Raw genomic sequence first — 23,206 nt, forward strand, 5'->3', positions numbered from 1 at the left:
TTTCTTAATGATAATATTTTACTTTTCCATATCCTCCATCTCCAACTTCCTAAAGCATATTCCAGGACAGCAGAACTCGTGACTGAAAAGAGCTATGAGCAGAATCAAGAGACCTTGTACTTTCTGAATTAATTATTTCAGTCATACATGCCTCAGCACTTGCTTGCGGGGTTTGCTGAAAATAGATTCAACTTGTGAAGCTGAATATTAGTGTGGCTGTGAAGGCTGGGGAGGTCTCCTTTCTCAGATGCTTCCTTTCTGACTCTCTTCACCATGTTCACCTGGAGTGTCCTCAAGAGAGGAGACTTGTATCAGTTTGGTCATGCAAAAGGCAGAAGATTATTGCCTTTCTATTCATTTCTATCCATGCAAAGTGAACAGCCTCAGCTAATTTAACAGCACTCAGCAAATTGTGCATAGTTGGTTGGAGCAGGGCGTGAGGGTGAATACATTACTGAGTTTGCACAGAGGAATTTGGGTAGGTTAGTAAAGAGTTGTCACGCTAAGCCACACAACTCCAGTTTGGATAGTACCAGTCCTTAGGGATAGATTTTCAAAGCTGCAGGAATTCTGCTGACATTGATGGATTACTCAGTGTCTCTCCAAATCTTTCATACTTCTTTAATATAGGAAAGTCAATTATCTGTTATCCCAAAACAGTAACAACATGGCATGTAAACAGATGGGTCCATTGTTTCAGATTTGGTCAGACACTTCTTGTGACTCTGTAAATTTAGTATCTGTGCCAAAGTAAATGATCTATCCTCACTGTGATTTTATGATTTACACAGATTTTGCAAAGAGAATAATAAATGGGGCCAATGCTCAAAATCTATATCAAAAGGGGAATCAGAGTCAAGAAAGTTCCATTTGTAAAATGTTCATTTATTCTTCCAAAAATGCCAGTTAAATGTTTTCAACTGCTGAAGAAAATGCTGACGAAACATTTCTAGGAGCTGTAGTATTTCATACACAGAACAGAAATAACTAATGGAAATACCAGGGATTTATTTGGTTTCTTCTTTTTTCTATAATACTGGCATGCATTCATGTGCAGCTTGTCTAAGTGTTCACAGACCATTAGTAAAGAAACAGTATACTTATTTCTGGAAAACAAAATTGGCAACAGGAGATCTTGGAGCATGTGCAGAAAATTGCAGTGTGAATTACAAGGGGGAAAATTCCCAAAAGAATATCAAACATGGCACAACAGTTAACAAAAGTTAGAGAGATGTGACATGGCTGCTGGAGGTTTGCTTCATGCATTTGTAGTAAGCTGCATAATTCTTCACAATTTCATACTTCAATTTTTAAATAAAGCATCATTTTCCGAGCATTCTTTCTGTAACCTTAGCAACAAAAGCAGGAAGAGGGAGAAATTGCAGATGGAAATCCTATCTGTCTGATTTCATCTAGGTGGAGCAGTAAATGTCTTGAGGGATAAAGTGCCAAGATCTCTCAGAGGTATTCTGCTCCAGCACAGATAACAAAGCAAGCTGTTTCTTGGGTTCTTCCTGCTCCAGGCAAAGTATGGATGCCTCTCTTCTGGTGTATGAAAAGTGTCTTGCAGTGCTAGAGCAGACATGATCTGGCTCCAAAGTGCTACTGCTTAGATCTGGCTAACATAGGTCAACAACTTGGTGGGTGCTCATTTTGAGGGGGTATTATATTGGCTGACACAGTGGATTATAGCAAGTTTGATGAGGATGTTTGGAACATCTTCATTCCATAGTCATAAGCTAGTGCCCCCAATGTCCCTATTTGTCTAGAAAACAAATCTCCCAACTCTGTGTTGAGTCAAAATTACTGCCTATATAGTTGAAAGAAGCAGCAATTAATTCCTGAGAAATTTTTTTTCAATAAACCTGGAAATAGACTTTTGATTCGATAATTTACTCTATAACAGTATACACAATGTTAATTTTTCTTATATGAGGCATATTACCTTGGAAATCAAGGTAATTTCTTAAATACATTGCAGAGGTTTTGTTCTAATATAAACATTCAATGAAGGGTAGTACACATCTATATACTGCTCCAATAGCAAACATGAATTTATACAAAATATTAGGTGTCTGTGATTGCTAAAAGACATTGGAGTTGGTACAATTAGTGCTTTTCTTTTTTAGTTGCAGCTAATATTGAAATTGGAGGTGAAATTCAGCTTTTCAGTTTGGAAACCTAAGTATAGATGCCTGTGGCATAGACAAGGAATGTGCAAGTTTTCACCAGAGCATGGAGTGTTAGAAGGGGAAATGGCTTCAAGAAGATAGGTCAAGATGAGATATTAGCAAAAAAGTATTTGCCATGAGGACAGCAGGGCCCTTGGTGAAGTTGACCAGAGCAATTTGGATGGCTCATACCAGGAAGATTTTAAGGCCAGGTTGGATGGGCTCTGAGCAACCTGGTCTACTGGAAAGTGTCCCTGCCCATGGCTGGGGGATTGGAACAAGGTCTCTTCCAATACAAACTATTCTGTGATCAAAGTTGGTGGAAATTTAAGGTGAAAGGTGCCTAGCTATAGATGTCTGATATAATTTTAGGCTGTAGTTTTACTGAAGGGTCCACTGCTGCTCCTGTAGGATAAAGGTTAGCTGCAGGTCCTGAATCATATCTGCAATTTTCAGATGGCCCTGGGTTCCTCCAGTGCTTAGTAATTAGATCTCATCCATGGTCAGTACAGGCAGTGCAGTTAAAGTGTGTATTCGGATTGTTCTAAAGTGGAGCTGAAGGAGCTGGTAAATCACTGACAGCATTTAATAGATCTGTGGTTCTGATAATGAGTGCTTACAAACCCAGCTCCTGGATAGACTGCTGCACTGAAGTATCCAACCTGCACACCAAATAACCTGCTGCTCATCTACCTATATTTTTATCTGAGTCTGAAAGGATAAAATAGGGGTTTTGTTGTTGGTTTTGTTTTTTTGTTGCTGTTGTTTTGGTTTGGTTTTTTGTTGTTTTTTTTTTTACAGATATACTAATAAATTGTATTAACGTCAAAATGTTGAGATTCCTCCTTTCTTTTCCTCTCCCCCTATCTTACTTACCACGCCACCAACCCCACACCTGTAAAAAAATATTGATTTGAAACACAAGTTAAATCTCATGTCTTCATCTTTCACTGGTTTTCAGTGCTAAGATGTTTTGCATCCCTTCCATTCCTTGAAATTGTCAAAAGACACCTTTCAAGTCAAAAGTAATTCTGTAATGCCTTGTGATTTTTCTTCTTAGTGTCCTGTATTTAGATGAAAGACAAAAAAGGAAACACAAGTTTATGCAACATTCCACTTTGGATCAATCTCCTCTGGAAGAGTAATAGAGATTTAGACACAAGAAAAAATAACATCAAAACTAAAACAATGTGTTGTTATAATTTTGAAATATTTGAATATATTGGTTCAACAGCACTCTAGGTTAACTTGAAGGGAGTACTTTTCAGAGACAACAGAGGGAAGATATTACTTAGCATCCTGATGTTGTCTGAGTAATTGTGAAATGCACGGAGTATTCCTCTTTAAAGAAAAAACAGTTCATATTCTGCAGAAATCTTGTTTGGAGCCTGATGTCAGGCAAAAGCAGCAACTTGGACACGCCTGTCTAGACAACATGTAACTCATCAAGCATCTCAATTAAATGTGATGTCTTAGAGTTGTGGCACATGAGTTCTCAGGGGATTTATTTATTTTATTGAGCGTGACTGCAAGATCTGATAAATAAGCATTTCTGTGACAAGTCCTTAAGAAATGTGGCTGGTGATAACAGTTTGGTAAATCTGTACATAGCATTTTTTTCAAAATGCTTGTGTACACAATCCAGACTGAAATGCTCTTACAGATGTATACAGAAAAAGACATGTGAGTAAAGCAAAATGCATACTTTTTCCAAACAAAAGAGCAGTAGAAATTTATGACCACTTTCATAATCACTGTCTTTCTCTGTAAGCCACGAGCAGTGATTTTGAAATTTTGCGTACTGATTGCAGATTTCAGCCAGTCCCATGTTTTAGTAACTAAAGCTTCATGTGTGTTGTGCATGAGAGCTAAACTAGAAAATTCTGTGGCTAAATAAATTACCAGTTTGTTTGCAATCTGTTTAAAACCAGTGTTCCCCAGGGAAGCCATGGTGGTGCAGGTTGTCCTGTGTTGCTCAGGTTCTCTGATGGGCATGGTCTGTCTCTATGCTCACCAGACACAGCTGGACTGAACTGCATGACTTTGGCAAAACTGGTGCTGAGTGAGGTGTGTGTGGGTCACATTTAAAAGCTTCAGAATAAGCTTTATCCCCACAAGTAAAATGCTACTGCATTAATTAACCCATGCTCCTGCCTATATCAACTTTGTATTGATCATATATGTTCCTACAACTGATTGCACTACAATTTTGGCTCAAAACCCTGATGGACCCCTGAAACACAATATCAACAGCTTAGGAACTGCATCTCATACCAGTGAGCATGGAGGCAGCTTCCTGCACTGTTCTATGGAAAGCCTTGATCCACTACAAATTATACCTGCCAATATCAAGTTAATGCTTCAGATCTGTAACATTTTCCCTACCAGTTTATATTTGCCATTCCCCCTCCTCATGTGACGCCTCAGGGCTCTTGGTTAGGTCTTGGTTGCTGTTTTCCTCACATCTCTTCCAATAGAGAAATGTCAAAGAGCAGGAAATAAGGATGACTTGCATCTTCCGGCATTTGAATATACAGTGGGGGAATACAAAGGCTACAGAGAATTTAAAGTTACTCTAATTAATACCTGGATGGAAAAAAAAAAAAAAAAAGAAGGTGTATAATACTAAACTGAACTTACATATTTAGGGGGAGGAAAAATATTGCCCAAGTGTGGCTGTAAGTAGGTCAAAGTACATATGCTCAGAAACACAGTTTGTCATACTCTGCACAGGAAGTGGATCTTTAAAAGACTAAAACACTAAATGTTTAAATGCTAACTTGACAAAAATGTAGTTATTTATGTTATTATCTGGAGTCATAAGCCACCCAAGAATGGAGCTGGTAACAGATGTGGTGTCATAACCACTAATGCTCTGTAGTCTAGTCCTGGCAGATAGGTTTTCATGTATACAAAAAGTCATTTTTACAGTTTCAGTTTCATGAACCCTTCAGTCATTTATACATATCTAAAAATGAGAATAAAAACTCTAAAACCTGTGTCATAATTACACAAAAATAAAATTTCTGCTAGACATTTTTTGGGCATTGTATTGAAATTGGATTTTTTTATTTTCTTTTAGTGGAGAGGATGCAACACAGAGCAGTTAATAAAGATGCATTTTCAATATCATTTCTCAGACTTCTGCTCCCACAAATCAGGAACAAAACTGCATAATAAATATTTCCCTACTGTAATTGGGTTTTGAGTGACTGGTGATTTGGCTTTTTTCCTTTCTTAAGTAAGGCATTGCAGAGATTTTTGCTCTTTTGAAGCTTGTCTCATATGACAAGACAGTCCAAAGGGTTTTATAAGCCTGCTGTAATGACCCCTAAATAGGCTGACAGTTTTATAGCAGTCCTCAAGAGGGAAGGTTCCTTTCAGAAGCAGCTGAATATCATGAAAAAGGCAGTGACTCCACATTGACTTTTCACTAAGCTGCAAAGACTAAATGGCTTTTTGGATTAATAACAGTTTTATGGCATCCTTCTCTTGCAGAATGTCTGTCAGCATGTGTGACTCTCCATTATAGGTGCTGTCAGAAGCTCGGAAAAGTGCAGTTTAAAATCTGGGAACTTAAGTTGTTACAGAGCTGCATAAAGCCTTGTGTCTGCATGGGGGGAGAGACGTGGGATAAATCTTTTGTTTCATCCCTGCTGATGAGAGCATTTAATGTTTACCATAACAACCTCTGGAGGTAAATCTGTGAGATTCTGGGCAAAGTGACTTCCATACTGGTCCTATTGAAAACCTGAGTGTGAGGACTACTGCACACACACACAACAGGCTTTCAGGACTCTGCAGAGTACTCATGTAGCCTCTTCTTGGAGAATGTAGTGTGAGATATCATTTTTAATACCAACGCACTCCAATACAGAATCTCATCTTCTATTAGTTTGGCTTCCTCTCATTCTCTCATTCACTAGTCATTATATCATTATATTAGTTGTTCAAAATGGATTTTGCTAGGGTTTTTGTCATAAACCATGATATTCACAAGCTGATGGTTGATTTAAACTATGTATGCTATGCCCATATTTATTTATATATATATATATGTGTGTGTGTATATATATATATGTATGTATGTATATTTCCTTCATTTGTCCCATATCAGATATTTAAAAAAAAAATAAAAAGAAAAGCCAGCAGATTGGAGCTTTGTCACTATGAAAGCAGCAAGTCACTGAAAAAGCACTTCACTAAATTGCATGTTTCCTCAGTAGATTAGTACAGAACAAAGACTTTTGTTAAGAAATTGAACAGTAGAGAGTTTATCCTTGATGCAAAGTGCTTATGAAATTGGTAATTCTGAGCAGCTCAGAACAACCATGCTTCCTAAGGAGCAGCCCCTATATATATCCTCTGTAAGACTATGCTGTAATCCACATGTTTACCTACCAAAATTAGAGCTTTCATGTTTTGAGAGGCCAGTTCAAGTTAAGTATTCCTCAGGGTTCTTCGATTATCAGATCCTATAAACCTGTAAAGGATAGCATTGCTATGTTATGATTGTAATTACAGTATTATATTAGAATTAGCTATGTGGCAGCAGAATGCAGAGTGTCTCTAGCCCCATTTCCCCTGGCCTTAATCTTTCCACTAGGACCCCATCTCAGGATAGGTGATCCTCTCTTGTACTGTCTCATCTCCTGTGCTAGTGGCTATTGTACTAGGAATGTTCTCCATGTGTCCTTGACAGCTGCCCCTGTCTCAGTCAGTGTCAGCCTAAAGAAAATAAATAAATGAGAAAAATCAGTTGCAACACCATACACACATGTTTCTCCTGCCCAGGTAATGCAGAGTGTGACCATGCATCTCACTTGCCCCTTCTCAGGGCCCAAAAACGTGCTCTTAAGAAGAGGCTTTCCATCACCTGCAATGCAGAGCTGGCTCAAGTCCTATCCAAGCTGTCACCTCTGTTCTCCCCCTTGGGCTGCTTTTAGCTGGTGGGGATTAAAATAGTGCTCAGAAATCTAAAAACAATCTTCTAACAAAAGTCTGAAACAATTCAGAAGTCACTTTTGGCTGTATTTTACTGATGTGGTAGGCAGAGATACCATAAGAGAGTAGCCAGCATTACATGTGATTGGATAAAAGTACAAATAGCTTTGAGGGAGCTGTTTTGGCTGTGTGTGTGCAGGGGCACATTGTTGTTGTCTTATTTAAATAGAAAGGGTGTTTTGGCTCTACAAAATTGATTGCCAGGACTGCTTTATTCCTTAGGGAAATTATTGTAATTGCTAGCTTATTTCCTTTATCTAAATATCCAGTGTTGATATATTTGCTTTTTTGCTGAAAAGTAAAAATGTTTTAAAATATAGAATTGCATGTATTCTTCTTTCAGTGTTTTCATTTTAGTCTACAAATGCACCTTATGGAAAACACAATTCTCTGATTAATTGCATAGGCTATTAATGTAGAAATGTTGTATTCAGAAGTAAATACTGAAATTAGTAATTGGTGATAAATTTTCTTGGATCTAATTTTTGGGGCAAATATTAGCAGAAATTTCAGTTAATTTAAAAATAAACCTAGTCTGTGAATTTGACAATATTTGAGCAATTTCTTGATGTATTTTGTTAAAAATCAGATACCAGACCTTCCATTCATAGTGCTAAAATTAAGTATCTGTAAAGTCTACCATTATAACCTTGAGGGCTTCAGAGCTTTTACATTATATCGTCATCTCAGTTGAAGCTGGAAATGCAATTTCAATTAAATAGCATATTTAAAGGTACATCAGTTATCAAATTAAATGCAGTCTTTATGTCTTCTATTGCATCTGGCAATAACTCATGACACTTGATAAGGAAGATCTGATGATAAGGATCCTTGGATGAGATGATTGATGAATTGATTGATTTTTCATTGATAATGTCACAAACAATTTTCCAGTACAAGGGGAAGGCAGCCAAAACAATCTGCTGAAATGTAATGGCCATCTGGTTGGTTGATCCATAATAATTTGCCTTGTGGATGTCTTCCTTTCCTTTCTCAGGAAAGTAAGACTTTTTCTACAACATACTATTGTGCAACAGCAGAGCTCATTCCTGGTTGCTTTTTCTCTGGTTGAAGTTATTCGTTTTCTTCAATAACAGCCTTACACAGAGAGAGCTTGAGAGATGACAGAACTTCTTGTTCAGTAATGTCTGTGGTTTGGATTAAATTGAATCCAGTGTTTAAAAACAAAATATTCATGCAGTTGGATTCAACAGCAACTTTTACTCCTAAATCTTGTTTGATAATATCCTCTGACTCCTAGAGATTTATATTACTTTTCAATATCTGTTAAAGAAAAAAATGTGACAGGAAAATAATTAAATCTAAAAAGTCACATGTTTACTTATGTGATTGTATCATCATAGAATCATGGCGTCTCCATTGTGTCTCGTGTTGAAAAGACAGGTGTCTGCTAAGGAAGGCAGGAGCCTCCCTTATAATGGAAAATGTAAACCCCCTCCCTCCAAATTATTATTATATTGAAATTAAAGGGGTCTCAGGCAAAGATATGGGAGTAGGAATGACAGTTCTTTGTTAGGGAAGAAAATAAAAATAAAATAAACAATGCAGTAACACAAAACAACACTGATAGATTCAGAATACGACCTGACACCCTGTGGGTCAGGGAGCTGGCAGCAGTCCCATTAAATGTGGCTGCAGTTCTTCTTCAGTGACAGGTGTGGTTCTGTTGGAGCAGTGATCCTGTAGAAGGGTGGAGTTTTCCTCTGAAGGTCCAGTGGTGGTATAGATGGGCCTGGTCTTCCTCTGGGAATCCTGTGGGAAGGAGCTCCTGTGGTGTTCCAAAACTGAGATTATATCCAGGTAGGAAGTCCCATTAAATGTGGTTGCAGTCCTTCTTCAGTGACAGGTGTGGTTCTGTTGGAGCAGTGATCCTGTAGAAGGGTGGAGTTTTCCTCTGAAGGTCCAGTGGTGGTATAGATGGGCCTGGTCTTCCTCTGGGAATCCTGTGGGAAGGAGCTCCTGTGGTGTTCCAAAACTGAGATTATATCCAGGTAGGAATACTTGGCTCCTCCCACTGGGCAGAGCATCTCACAAAGGGATGATGTAAATTTATCAGTCATGCAGTAAGACTCAGTGGCCCATTAACAGAAGATATTCCCTCCCCCAGAGGGAAGATGGGTCATGGAAGAGATAAAAAAACCTGCCCAATTAACAGAAGATAACCACCCCACTTCTAACAGATGGGAATAGAATACACACACCCACCCACATCTTGCAACCCAGGACTCACTGAGAGGAAGCTTTATACTTTCATGTTTGTTTTGGTACTATGGTACATGCCTATATTTGGCCAGAATCCCAGTTAATCATCTGAACTAATGTCAGAAGCATAATGTAGTTGTTACTTTTAAATATCACATATAGGTACTTTATGTTATCTTGATTGTGAAAGATCACATCACACACTGGAAGTCTTAATCTGTTAAGCAACAGCAGTTGTTGATAAAATAAGTATGTGACATTTAGAATGTATTTGGGATTATCTGTGTATCTAATGTGTGGAATGGATGTTAAGTCTTTGAATTTGAAAAAATACTGAACACCAAATATTTAAAGAAGCCTTAATCTTCAGTTGTGCTGAGCTTTTATGAGTAATGCATGTATTCAGCTTTCCTGAAAAGTTCAGTTGTATGGGAATATATTCAAAGTGTCATCAGACAATATTGTTTGTGAAAGCTAAGAAATTAATTTCTACAATCAGCAATAAGATGGCAACTCAGCATCAAGTATTGCCTGAGGTTAAAAATAACTCATTTCCCCAAAAGAAAAGTGTTATAAGAGATGTACTAATAAATATTCCCTTTATAGTCACAAAGGTTGCCACAGTAATCCTCATAGCTGGTGCAAAGAATATCTGGGAAAATCCATTGCTTTAATGCTGTACTGTTCCGTAGAAGAAAGGTGCTATGTACTTCATATACAAACAGAATTTGGACAGAATTGCACTCTCCAGTGAGAGATAATGCTCATATCCCCCAAACACCTGAAAAAGAAAGAAAAAATGAAAGCTTTCTTGAAGCAGTAAAGGGTATGTTCTCTGCTTACCATTTCAGTAACATGCTTCTATGTCACTAATAGATACTGAAAAGTTTGTTCCTCTTCATAATTGTATCTTTATATAATTTTAATTATCAGTAAAACTCTAAATCTGTTTCATATATAAAATTCTTTTCTTCACTGAGCAGTTTACATGCAAATTCAGTAGAATTTCTTAAACATTTTTCTATCTTCTTGTATAGCAGCTACCTGTAGGGAATGGAATGCATTATGAAGCAGATACAATTAGCAAAAGAATATAAACAGGTCTGACAGAATGAAAAGTTGTAGGTATCTAATGATACCTATAAAATAATTTTTATTAAAGATTCCAAGAATTTCATTTCCATGGTAATGCAAATTAGGAACGATGAAAGCAATGACTTGGAACAGAAGCTTGGATCCTTTCTTATTTTGGAGCTCCCAAGCTGCACACATCTACTATAGTAGTTAGCTGCATGTGACTTTTTGTTTCAGATTGTAAATTTACAGATGGGATTAATAAAAATTATGATAGGAGAGAGAAATAATTAATAGTATATTCATAAAATATCTCTGCATGAAGGCTATGAAGAGGAATTCTGTCTTCCTTTGCTTCCATTGAATTAGAAGCAAATTTGTTTCCTTCCAGAATAGATAAATAATCTAAGATTATTTAACTTGGATTAAAATACTAAACAAGACTTTTTATACACAAAATTTGGTAGACATAAACAATTCCTCATATAGTGCCAAAATCTTGAGCTGAAGGCTATAATTTAAGTGTTTGATTTACAATCTGTATGATGAATCTACTTTAGGTGCGGGTCAAGATACCATTTAAAACATTCTTACAGAGCTACCAACTAGACTCAGTGCTAGAGCCTTCTAGTTGTGGAGGTGGGGGCTTAGGTACTAGAAATTAACTGGGGTAGCTTTGTTAGCTATATTAAAAAAATTAAATGCAAAAACTTTGTACAGTTTTGACTATAGTTTAAATATTGCATGTTTATCTGAAGCAAACTGTTGTGGTAATTATTTGTTATTTGTCTCTGGAGCTCTTTCCTTGAGATTTTGCATGCCTTAAATGTGACCATTATTTACTAAAGAAATTTTTTTCAGAATGATAAATTGGACTGGGAATATATATATTTGTTTTCAAAACCCTTTAATTTTCAGTACCTCTATTGCATGCATGACAGCAGTAACTGTTTCTGTTGACCATTAAAGGAGGAAAGAATTTGGTAAGGTGGCTGGCTTTTGTCATCTTCCTGACAGTATAGTTTTAATTATGTTTACTTGTGTGACTAACCTAGAGCTGGTGAATCTATTAGAAATTGCTTCAGAATTGTTACTGAGATTTACTGGACATATAAAGTACATCCTGGCATGCAAAATACAGCAGAAGACAGAGAAATTGTCCAGGAAGAAATAACCTGATTATTTCTGCAACAAGTAAAGTAAGATGCATCAGTAATGGTTGAAACTGGATTTATGGTCAATATGTTTAATCTAGAACATGACTGATGTCATTAGGATATAAGTCCTTGTCATGTGTGCCTCCAGCTCAGGATCATGTCAATAGGAATGGGTTGTGTATGATCTGGGTTTGTGGGGAGGGGATGTCAGGTCTGCTTGGCAGCACAGCCTGATTTGAGGGTACTCCCATGTGGCTGACTGGATACAGGAGGTACAGCAGGTGGAAAATATCTTCATCACTAGGGTAATTCCAAATTCCAAGTCCTCTTCTTCAATTTTGTATTGTACTTTTTATTTGCTGAGATTATGTTAATTTTCAAACTCTATCATAGAGGCTTTGGGGGCTTTTTACATTGTTTTAGAAGGGGAGGAAATGAGGAAATACTAGCATGTACTACTTTTACAGAATTACTTGTAGCTATTCAGCAGAAAGCTGGCAATGCTGTTGATTTAAATATTTTGTGGTTGCAAAAGCTTGGTTTGAGTAAAGGAAGACTGGGAATATGAGATGAGTTTCATTTCTTGCCTCAGACCAAACAATTTTTTTTCTTTTTTTCTTTTTTTTGGTCTTAGATAGGAAGACAGAGACCTTCACAGTAATTAACCTTAACAAAAATTTGCTGTGATGGGAGCATGACAGCAACTACTGTATTTTTTAAAACCTCAAGAATTAGGAAGATTTCTTCTACAAATATCTATATATTTGTGTATCTTGGAGGGGCAAATCTACAGTAAACCAGGCTTTGGAGATTTAAAATAACAGAGCAATGTAAGCCTACAGCTATTAGGAATCTTTTGGATGTTCTTAAATAGTGACTTATGTTCAGAAATGTCAAAATCTACAAAATTTTTAAGGTGTTATCCATTAATAGTTCTCATGGCTTCATTAGAGTGTGGCCATTGTTACAGGAACTGTCTATCTTGCCTCAGAAGACATCAAACATTTTGCCTTAGATTTCACTGAAGTGGTTATTACACAAGCTGTATGATTGGTACTTGGGATAGTGAACATTATAATCATAATATAAGATGATTGCAAGAGGTAACTGCCTTGTCAACTGCTAGTGGTTAGGAACAAAGCTATCTCTGCAATATATTTACAATTTTTACTCTTTTTATCTTCATTGCTGAGGTTCTTTGAGGAGCAACAGAACTCAGCATTTCAAGGGTGAGTTTTATATAAAATTAAGGTGCATCTTCCATTATAATCTGGGGTTTTTTCTGTGTTTTTTCCCTTTTTCAGGAGGATACAGATCATAATTATTATACATCAAGGACATATGGCCCCTATGATTCTACCAGTCGGGATTTGTGGGTCAATATAGACCAAATGGAGAAGGACAAAGTAAAGATTCACGGGATCCTTTCCAACACCCATCGTCAAGCAGCAGTAAGTTATTTTATCATTTTCTTTTTTGACTAACATGGATGTTTTACCCAGAGATCCACATAGCAGTATTACTATGTATCATGACTATTGTTCATAGAGCTGTGTCTTTGAATTCTAGTTAAGCTGTGGAAGTCTTAACACTATTGTTATCAAATGATTCTTTGAACTTTTTGAACTTTCTGTAACAGTCCTTCAAAGATGTCTTTACAAGTATATTTAAAATTTCCCTCTGTTCCTAAAGATCAAAAACTATCAAATGGTAAACCACTTCTGTTGCTGAAATCAGAGGGACTTTTGCTGTTGAGTTGAATAGTAAAAGAGCTGGGTTGAGGATGAGGTTCATGAAGTTTTAAGTCTCTCATGTGGTATGGTTACACTTCTATTTTACATGAGGTTTCATTCTTATATTTCCTTTTGGCACAACGGATAAAGCTCATGAGAATGTCATATAGTAATAGAAATTATGTGATCGCAATTTTAGGTTATCAGCAAATAAATAAATTGGAGTGTAAATAACAATCATATTTAACTTATTGTAGTCATGCTGCTGGTAAGGTGGATGTGAAAATAATGGGCTCACACACTTAGAAATGGAAGCAAATACTGTATGATTTGCTGTATTCTCAGTTCTCACCTGTGGCTAGAAGCTGCATGCGTAGAAGAGCCAATATTAGCATAAATTAAATACAGAAAATTACAGTTCAGAAGTATGATTGAAGAGACTTGTTTCATCCATTCAGCAACTTAGATCCAAAAAGAAGTCCTTGGGTTTTGCCAGTTTAAAACAAAATCAAGTGAATGCCTTACTTAAAAGTTCTACAGTTTTTAAAGATGCAGATGTGTTTAACAGTTTTAAAGCTGAGAGAAAGCACAAGTTTAATTCATCTTTTCCTTAGTTAATCTGTTTTCTGGCAGAAGCTATGTGACTTCTCAGAGGAGTGCAACAGGCAGCAGAAAGAAATACTCTGGCATTTAAGTCAGGATATGGAAAGCACAGTGAGGTGATAAATCCAGCACATGTAACTGACAGAGAGTCCAATTCAAAAAATATATCCTTCATAGTTAAAAGAATGTCGGCAGTCAGGGATAATGCAAATGCAGAGGGTTCAAACAGTTATAGATCTTTGGGGTAGACTTAATAAAACACTGTATCAGCTATTTTCTTAAGGCAATTTGATTCTAATGAGAAAAAAAGAACCTCAAGGTACCCTTGAGGTAGTGAGGACCTCTGTTGTCTGTCTTGTGTACTTTATGTGGTATCCTGGTGCTCTGTGTTGAGGAAAAAATGGAAATATGCCAAAAGAAAAGCTAATGTATAAATTAAAAATTTTAACCCATGTCTAATGATTAGTAAAGATCACACCCTTCCGTGTCTTTGTTGTAAGCACTTTTGTTTCCGTTTGGATCCCTGAGAAGGTGCAACTAAAATGTCCACGGGGGACATTTTGTTGAAGTTATTAAACTAGAGGCTTGAACAAGGCTGTATTTTTGGTCTGGTGTGGGGTCAGTGTAGAGACCATTAAGCATGACAAATGGAAACTTGAGGGCTTCAACTGTTTCTCCCAAAAGCGAGTGGTTTAAGACCTTTCTTCTGGATGTCAGGTGCTCCCTCTGCCTTTCTTCCAGCTCCAGCAGAGAAAGCTCTGGTCCCTATTTAGTACACTGATATCCATCTCTTTTTATGCCTTCCCAAATATCTTGGACTATGAATTTGAGTGGCTGCAGCCATATCTACATAGAGTTTTAAAGACCCCTTTTTCAGATCTCTTTCATGTCCCCCCAAAGTATTAAAAAGTAGCAGAGTCGTCCTGTAAGGTTTTATTCCTTATTTTTGCATCTATAATTGATTTTTTGTATCTGTGTGTCCAAGTAAACAACATCCATATGTACTACACAACAAAGGTGTTTAACAGAGAGATGTGATTTTTATAGCTGTACGACTGCAGAGTCATATATTTTGAGGTCATATATACCTCTGCAGCAATCTCTTACCTTCTCTCCCATAAACTTTGTCATTACTCTTTTTAAAAGGCCATTTTGCACATCTTGCAGTCAATCATTTACATTATATTTTCTAAACATTATTCTCCAGTTTGACAATAGAACCAGGAGTTAAATTATCACATGCTAAATATTAAGGAATTAATTTACAATGTCAGAGATTCTTTGAATGCTGACAATTTTACACTCAATTTGTGTGTTTTCCTTCATTTGGAAGTAAATAATCCTGAGAGTTCCCAGAAGCTGTCAGTTTGTTTTGCTCCTCAAGAAAAGTCATAAGGACTGGAGAGAATCCTGGAGAGGATTCATGAGATGGTTTGATTTTATAAACAGCATAGTAATTTTTTGTGGAAAGTAGCAAACATATATTAATGGAACAATTAAAATGTCTAACAGTACAGGATTTATAACACTAGTAGTTAAGGTGTTTTTTTCAATATATTGCCACCATCTTCTTAACCATATAATAAAATTTAGAGCTGGCTTTAATATTCAGTGGGTTTAAATTAGATATCTAAGAGTGGATTACTCAAACACTGAACTAGAATACAGGATATGTCACACTTGGGATGACAACTCTCTTTTCTCCCAGTCCATTCTATCATTTATGCGTGGAGAGAATATTTTTATTTCAGTGAATTAAAAATTCTGATATTCGTTCTTAAAAATGAGATATGCTTTCTAGCATCAAAATAAAAGCAAAATTTTAGTGACTGTTAGAATATTGTGTTTCAAAATAATACTTAAATCATGTTGGTTATTACAGTATTATGCTAAAAAATTGGCTATGTTAAACATCTTTACATTGTCAGAATTTAAGCTATCGCATTTTGACTTAAGTCAGTGAGAGATCTATATCAGGCTTGAGTGGAAATGGCATCAAGTTTTTGTTGCAAACATCTTTATACTAATGTTGATATTACAGCCACTTAGAAGACAGATTAGGAGTCACAATTTTCATTTGAAGTAGTTGAATGGTTACTTTGATTCGAAGTGAAAAGGTAAAATGGAGAATGGCATATAAAGGAAACAGGGAAAGTTTGGTCAGAATATTGGTAGTTTCAACAGAGTTCTTCAAATTATGTTTAGTAGAGCAAGGACATAATTTAAATGGAGTGCATTCATAGATGTAGCAGACACTTCAGCAGTGAAAGCTGTAGAACATGGTAAAATAATATTTGTGTGAGTTAATTCATGTGCTGTCTTTTGCATATGCCATTTTTGATTAGAAATGTTCAGTCGTACATCCATATTTATGTATATACAGAAAAGGTCATTAGAACCTACTCAGTCCAATTAACACATTGCAAATGGATTTTGCATTCTAATTAAAAACAAACAAAAAAATGTGCTAATAAATCCTGTCATAATTCTGTCTTCCATTTAAATGGAAAGCAAATCTTTCCATCCCTTTCCAAACACTTAAAGTTACTGTAAGTCTTCAACTGCTAATTTCATGCTAAATAATTCTTTAAACATTTCTGGCTGAGGTAAATATAATTCTTCCTGAGATAAGAAGTACTCGGATACAATCTGAAAATAACAAATACAGAACAGAAATAATAGGAGGGAAAACAAAGACATGAGTACTTTTCTTCTTTTTCCCCCCTCCACTTTTTAAAAATGTTTGGGTTGTTGCCCTTTCTTAAGTGAAGTCATCAAAAGTTACGGTTGAGGGACAGTCACCAACAACTGATCTTCACACCAGTTTTTACTGCAGTAAATTCTCCAAAAGAAGGAATGCATGCTCATTTCATATTTACTGTTTGTACCATTGTGGAAGAGATGTGTTTTTCACAGGATATTACATTCAAACAGTGAAAAGACCATGCTGAGATTTCAGCACTCCTTTCTGCCATGACCACTAATTTATCCAGAGCTTAACCAGGTAGCACACAAGGTGATAATTATGAGTGGCCACAATAATCATTGAGCTTTGGGAACAGAATGGAATAGATGAAAAAGATAAAGCTGTAAGCAGAGAGGGAAAATTAGTTTGAATTTGAATGTTGCTTTATAGTGAGCTTAGTTGAGAAGAGTTCATTCCCCAAATTACAGTTCTCTGCTATGAGTTCAGCTGATAGAGGATAGTCACCTGTAGGTAGACTGAGCGGAAAAAAAAAGGTTATTTTTAAAATTTTATTTTTATATTTTATTTTTCAATAAGTAGGTTAAGTAGAGTTGAATATTTCTTTACTCCATCTCCTAGCTGACAGTATAGAGAGTTTTAGGGAATGGTGTCATGGGTTTGATGGAGGAATTGCCTTCCAGTGACCAGCCTTCATCAGACAAGCTCCCAGGCAGCAGCAGGATGTCAGGGACAGCACTTCAATCTGAAGGCTCATGTGGCAGAGCAGCAGAAAGCCAGCAGCCAAAGTAGGAGGCATCCTGTAAAACATAGGTATTGCTAAGGCCTTTGATATTGATGGGTCCTTTTATGAAAGAGGTTAAAGCGTCATTTTTTAAGGAGAAACTCTACAAATCTTTTATTAATTTGATTCTTGTGACTGTGTTACAATGTCTCTTCATGTATTTTCTTTTCTGAAGTTTTCTGTTATAATGATCCACTGTTTTAAGTGTTTAAGTGCTCCTCAGAATTCTTTTCTGTTAGCTACTGGGAATTCCAAATTAAGAATAACAAGGCTCCAGTGAGGAAAAGAAAAGGCAGTGAAGGAGATATTTGAAGTAGATGACTGTTTGTCTTTTCTTCTCTTAATGTTCTGCTCAATATTGATTTTATTTTCTGCTGTTATTCATTTCAGAGAGTGAACCTGTCCTTTGATTTTCCATTTTACGGACATTTTCTACGTGAAATTACTGTGGCAACTGGGGGTAAGTAGCTTTCTAAACATTTACTTTGAGTAAGATGAGAAGAGTTTCTTGCAGCTATTTAAAACATTTTTTTATCCCTGCTTGTTTATGTCAAGATATAAACTGCAGCTTTTATTTAGGAAATTTTCCTGTCCACAAAAAGAAAATCACAAAATATCAATATGATTAAAACTTCCAGAATTTAAGTTGAACTGTTATAAACTCATCTTATTGTAAGACTTTACAGCATTAATCCTTTTCTGTTTAGATATTTCCCCCAGAACTCAGGTGTATGTGTGTTTAGCAGTTGCACTGGAGGTGAGAGTGCTGCAGCGAGAACCAGGAGGGAGGCAGGATTTGCCTGCACAAGGGCAGAGGATTTCCTGCCCAAAGATCAGAAGTGCTGCTAGAAGTATGGCCAGTGTCACCTGTAAGGCAAACCCATTGCAGCGCATTGTCATAGTGTGGTACAGCCTCTGAAAACGTTCCATGGTTTTCCTCTCCTCTTGCCATGAGAGGAGTGGGATGAGAAGGGATGTAGGGCCAGCTCGAGCTCCCAGTCTGGCAGCTCTGATGGCTCACAGCTGGGGCTCTCCTTGCACTGCTGCTGCCTGCTGCTTGCACCAATCTCCTGTGCTGGGAACAGCCATCAACTCCTGTTCCCTTCCCAACTCCAACTCCTTGAAAGACAATTTGATTTTAATGAGATGAGGAAAAGGAGATGATGTGGAAGATGACAAGTGAGGAAAACAAGGAGGAGTAATAGTAAAAAAAATGAAAACAGGGAGGCAAAAGGCAGCATCATGGAGAGCACACCCAGAGGATTGTCTGGTCCTTGAACATGTTCAGCAAGTTCATGGACCCTGGCTGGTGGTGCTCAGCCTGGAGATGTGGCAGGACAAGCAGGCAGAAATAGGAGCCACCATCATCAGGAGCAATTCTACCTGTCCCTGATCAAAGTTTCTCCTTCTCTTACTATGGGGTCCAGATGGACATGATATGGGGATATCCATGTCCCACTGGAGTCCTAAATGGGGGGGTTATGACTAAAAGATTGGGCTAGCATTGCAGACAGTGTCTCAACAAGAGTGTGAACTGTAACAGAGATTCCTGTCATGCTCCCCATCAGGATCTCCATTTTGCTACCAAAGCAGAATACAAGTGTTGGACAAAGATAAATAAAGGCTGATATTAAAGTGATTTGCAGTAGAATGATAAAAAAGAATGCAGAATTATGAAGTAACTTCAGTATCAGTTTTCTCTTTTTGATCAGCAATAACATTTTGATGCTGATTTGGATAAGATGATCCAAGAAACACTGATTTTGAGATTTTTCTGATTTCCATTCTGCTATGCTGTTAGTTTCATTTTGATCATCAATGCCTAGTTCTGTATTCTTTATTAGAGGAGTTGCTTTTGATGGGTTGCCAAAATCAAGCACATGGTTTGTGTAGCATGAAAGGATGGGATAGATCCTGCAAAGCTAAAACAGCAGTGTCCAGGACAGGGTTCATCCTCCTTACTACTGTGCTTGTTTCCTTAAAATTTCACAAAGTTCACTCTCTTCAAGTAATTTTTTTGTGTGGCCATTCTGTTGAGCCTTCTCATTTAAACTTTAAATTAATTAAAAATTTAAAATATCTGAATTTAAATTTAAAATATCTGAATTTTTATTACTTTTACCACTTTCACTAATCCATTGCTCTGACCAGTTTCTCCATCAGACCCAAAAGACCTGGAAGGAAAGTTAATCTCATGAAGTGAACTATGTAGTAGCAAATTGTGAGGTGCATTTTTTTTTCCTCTTGATACAGAGTAAATGAGGAATTTAAGTGGTTTTGTCTTGTGTTTTCTTTAAAAAAAATAATATAGCAATGACTGCAGCTCTGCAGGATTCTTTTCTCTTGCTGTTAACACTGGCTGATAATTATGCTTTGCTTTTTACTCCATTTGGACTAAATAAAATATTATTGCTGTAAATAGATCTAGGGATTATTGTCAAGCTAAATATGACTTTAAAATCCGTCCTTTTAATGTACACCATTGACATTAGCACAGAGATATTTTTGTCTTCCATGGGCATTTTCATGATTTTTCCACCTCAAAATTAAGCATGAAAAAGATCTAGTTAATAATAGATTTTAAAATGTTGTCTTGATAAAGCTCAGTAACTGTAAGTTATTCTGTCAGGATGCAACCTTTATTGCAACTATAGGGCTCCCAAATTCATCTAGCAGGAAAAGAAAGGTTTATTTCTGTACTAACTCTCTAAAATTGTTCTAATTCAGATATATTTGCAAATTTTGTTGCTAGGCTAAGCATCTCACTTCACCACCAATGATTTATAATAACAGAAGATGAATACATGTTCCACATGCTTCATATACTCTATGGTCTGCTATTTCTTAGTAACCAAGATTTCACAATGGCATTACTATTATTAGAGACCTGGAATACCTCCAGAGGTTATTCTGACATCAAAAGAATGACAAAGTTAATGTGTACAGGACTCCCACATGACAGATGTCCACTTCCTGGAGAGCAGGATATTATTAATTATGCTAATGACAACACTAAAAATGTTTTTTACATACAAATCATAAATTAAATAGCCGTCTTAAAAGGGAAGTCGAGGACAATGGCACAATAAATCCCTGTCACAATAAAAACATCAACCCCAATTGTTTCTGCCATTCTTCATGGAGTGTGCACTGTGGCATAATAGGGTTCCCAAATTGCTTAGGATGATTTTGGAATCACCGTGGTTTAAAACTCAATTTTTTTTCTCTTTAGCTAATAGTTATTTCCTCCTCTGAATAGTTTTGATGACCTGATTGTGTTTAAGAAAAGGATGAATGGGTAGTGAAAAGAAATAGTTTGAGGGTTTTATTCACTGTTGTCTTAGTTTGTATTTGAGAAGGCTATTTATTATTTTATAAATTATATATTAGAATTGAAATAATTATTAACAAAATTCATAATTGGTTCTTTGCTATACAGACATGTCTCTGCCCACGTTTCTATAGATAGTTCTCAAGCTGAATTTTGGTTTTTGTGAAGCTTTCTGAAGTTTGTAGCCTACAGACCAAAAATGTGATAATTTTGTAAAAAAAAAACAACTTGTGAGTTAGTGAGTCATGTTGTGCATGCCAGGAGCTGCGTATGTGAAGTCTGCTTGTTGCCAGGCACTGACACCCCTCACAGAGGTCAGTGGAGCTGGGAAAACCCTCTCTTGTGATGCATCTCTCCATGCAGTACCATAACCCTTCTCAAGGGCATCCTTGAAGCTCTGTGCCCCACATCCTACTCAACATGCTGCAAACTTCATCGCTGGCTGTATTAATTTTCCTTGTTCATTGTAGTAAGACACTCTAGTTTATTCTCTGTGGGGGTTTTGTTTGTTTGTTTTGTTTATCAGTCTCTCATTTTTAGTGTGATTTTATATCAGATACTGCAAGTTATTTAGGTGGGAGTTTTTATGGCATTTTTCGTTGACATTAAATTTCTCTGGTATTGCAGGGAGAAGGAAAGGCCTTGCTGTGCAAGCACTGCCCAGCATTAAGGAAACATAACAATAACAGTGGAAATTGAAGTGACTAGGTGGTTACAATAAATTTTTAGATTTATTGACACATATTGCCAGCTAGCATGAAGAAAGCTCCAGAAATGTCCACTTACCCTGTGTAATAGCAAATTGCTGAAGCTGAAGCAAGCAGCTGAATTTTTAAATATTGTATTAAATTCTGGTGAGATAATATTTGGTGAATCATCTTTCACTAGAGGAATATTCCAGATGGAGGAATTGTCTGAAATAATTCTGAGGATGCTGCCTGAGCATTTCTACCACTGTCAATCGAAGGAGTACCAAACAAAGAAATAAAAAGCCATCCTAGCAGTAAATTCTAGTGTAATAAAATCACAGTTGATAATATTCTAAAACAGAAATCAAGAACTCTGTATTATTATTACTTCCTAAGACCAAATCTCATGCTTAAAAATACTTGTATTTATGAAAGAAAGAGATCTTTGTTCATCCAAGATTCACACAGCTTTTCAACAAAACTACAACAGTCCTGTGCTCTACTGGCACAAGGTAAGAACACAAGCATTGAAAATACTGAACAATTTTTCTGGTGAAACCTGGTGTTATTGGATCTTGCATTGAGGAGCAGCTGTGAGGTACCTGAGCATGATTCCTAAACCCTGACTAGTCAGGACAATTGATTCAAAGTAATCTTTCTTTCTCGTGAGAAATCACTCTTATTTCAGTATCAAATTCTTTCTAAGTGTACATATGCTTTGTGGGAAAATAGCAAAGACAAAATATCTCTGGTTAGCAAGCTAGTTGGTTAGCTACTTAAAAGCTGAAGTTCTATACAGAGATAACACTTTAAGTTTTCTTTTGGACAGTTCCACATCGTTGTGGAACTCTGTTCAATTTTACTGTTTTCAATGTAGCAAGGAGGGATGTGAAAAATAAGTACCAAAGTGTGGAGAATTCTAATACAATTTGCATCACATTTTGCAGTACTTTCAAGGAAAAGGGATCTATGATAGAGAGTATGCTGTGGGGGAGGAATAAAGCCTGATGTTGCACTGTCTCAGTGCTATCTTTCTGTGTTGGCAATGCCTCTGAGCAATACCTCTGAAAGGAGGGAAATTTGTCCACCTAGCTGGTGGTGCTATAGAAAGAGAAAGGACCACGGGGTCAGGACCTGTGCTTGTTAATGGGGAGGATGGCTGTGCATCTGCAGCCTGCAGAAAGTCTATGCTAATGAATTATTTTCTCTGCATCTCATGCATTTATTTTCTTAAATTTCCAAATCAGTGTGTAGATAGAGTGAAGTTTACCTGTCTCTTTGAATTATAAGTGTCCTGACTGGAACATTTTTTTGGAGTCTGTCAGAAATTTCAGCAAGGTTTTTCTGGCTGTTCCTGCTTCTCTGAACGTTTCAGCACAGGAGCCAGCAGGAGATGTGTTCATCACTTAATGAAGAGCTCTTTGACAACACAAATTGTCCTGAGGGCAACATCTGTTGAATGGCAAAGGTGATACAGAGCAGAGTGAAACACACTGTTTCTAGCCAAAATCAGTGCCTCAGATTAGCTTGTGCCTGTTACAGGGGATTACACTTGTCATCACCAGTGGGCAGGTCGCTCTGAAGGGACTGTGGAGGTCTGGCTGTTGACTAGCTCACACAATTGCCTTCATTTGCCTCAGCTTTTTCTGATGTCTTATATTGCCATCCAGTTGTAACACAAAACTTTCTCCCTGTAAAGCTTCCTTTGTCTGTCATTCCTGTGTCAAGTGTCC

General features: G+C 36.8%; 1 protein-coding gene across 1 annotated transcript in view; it reads left to right on the plus strand.

The window, feature by feature from the left end:
- The window catches only part of PLXDC2 (plexin domain containing 2), a 251,777-nt gene that overhangs the window by 123,006 nt on the left and 105,565 nt on the right, over window positions 1-23,206 (plus strand). The window contains exons 3-4 of the mRNA XM_039709905.1: window positions 12,934-13,080; window positions 17,844-17,913. Of these exons, the coding sequence (XP_039565839.1) occupies window positions 12,934-13,080; window positions 17,844-17,913 (217 nt within the window). The remainder of the gene's footprint in view (window positions 1-12,933; window positions 13,081-17,843; window positions 17,914-23,206) is intronic.

Source organism: Passer montanus, unplaced genomic scaffold (genome assembly GCF_014805655.1).
Source record: "Passer montanus isolate IOZ18808 unplaced genomic scaffold, ASM1480565v1 scaffold10, whole genome shotgun sequence".
Taxonomy (NCBI): domain Eukaryota; kingdom Metazoa; phylum Chordata; class Aves; order Passeriformes; family Passeridae; genus Passer; species Passer montanus.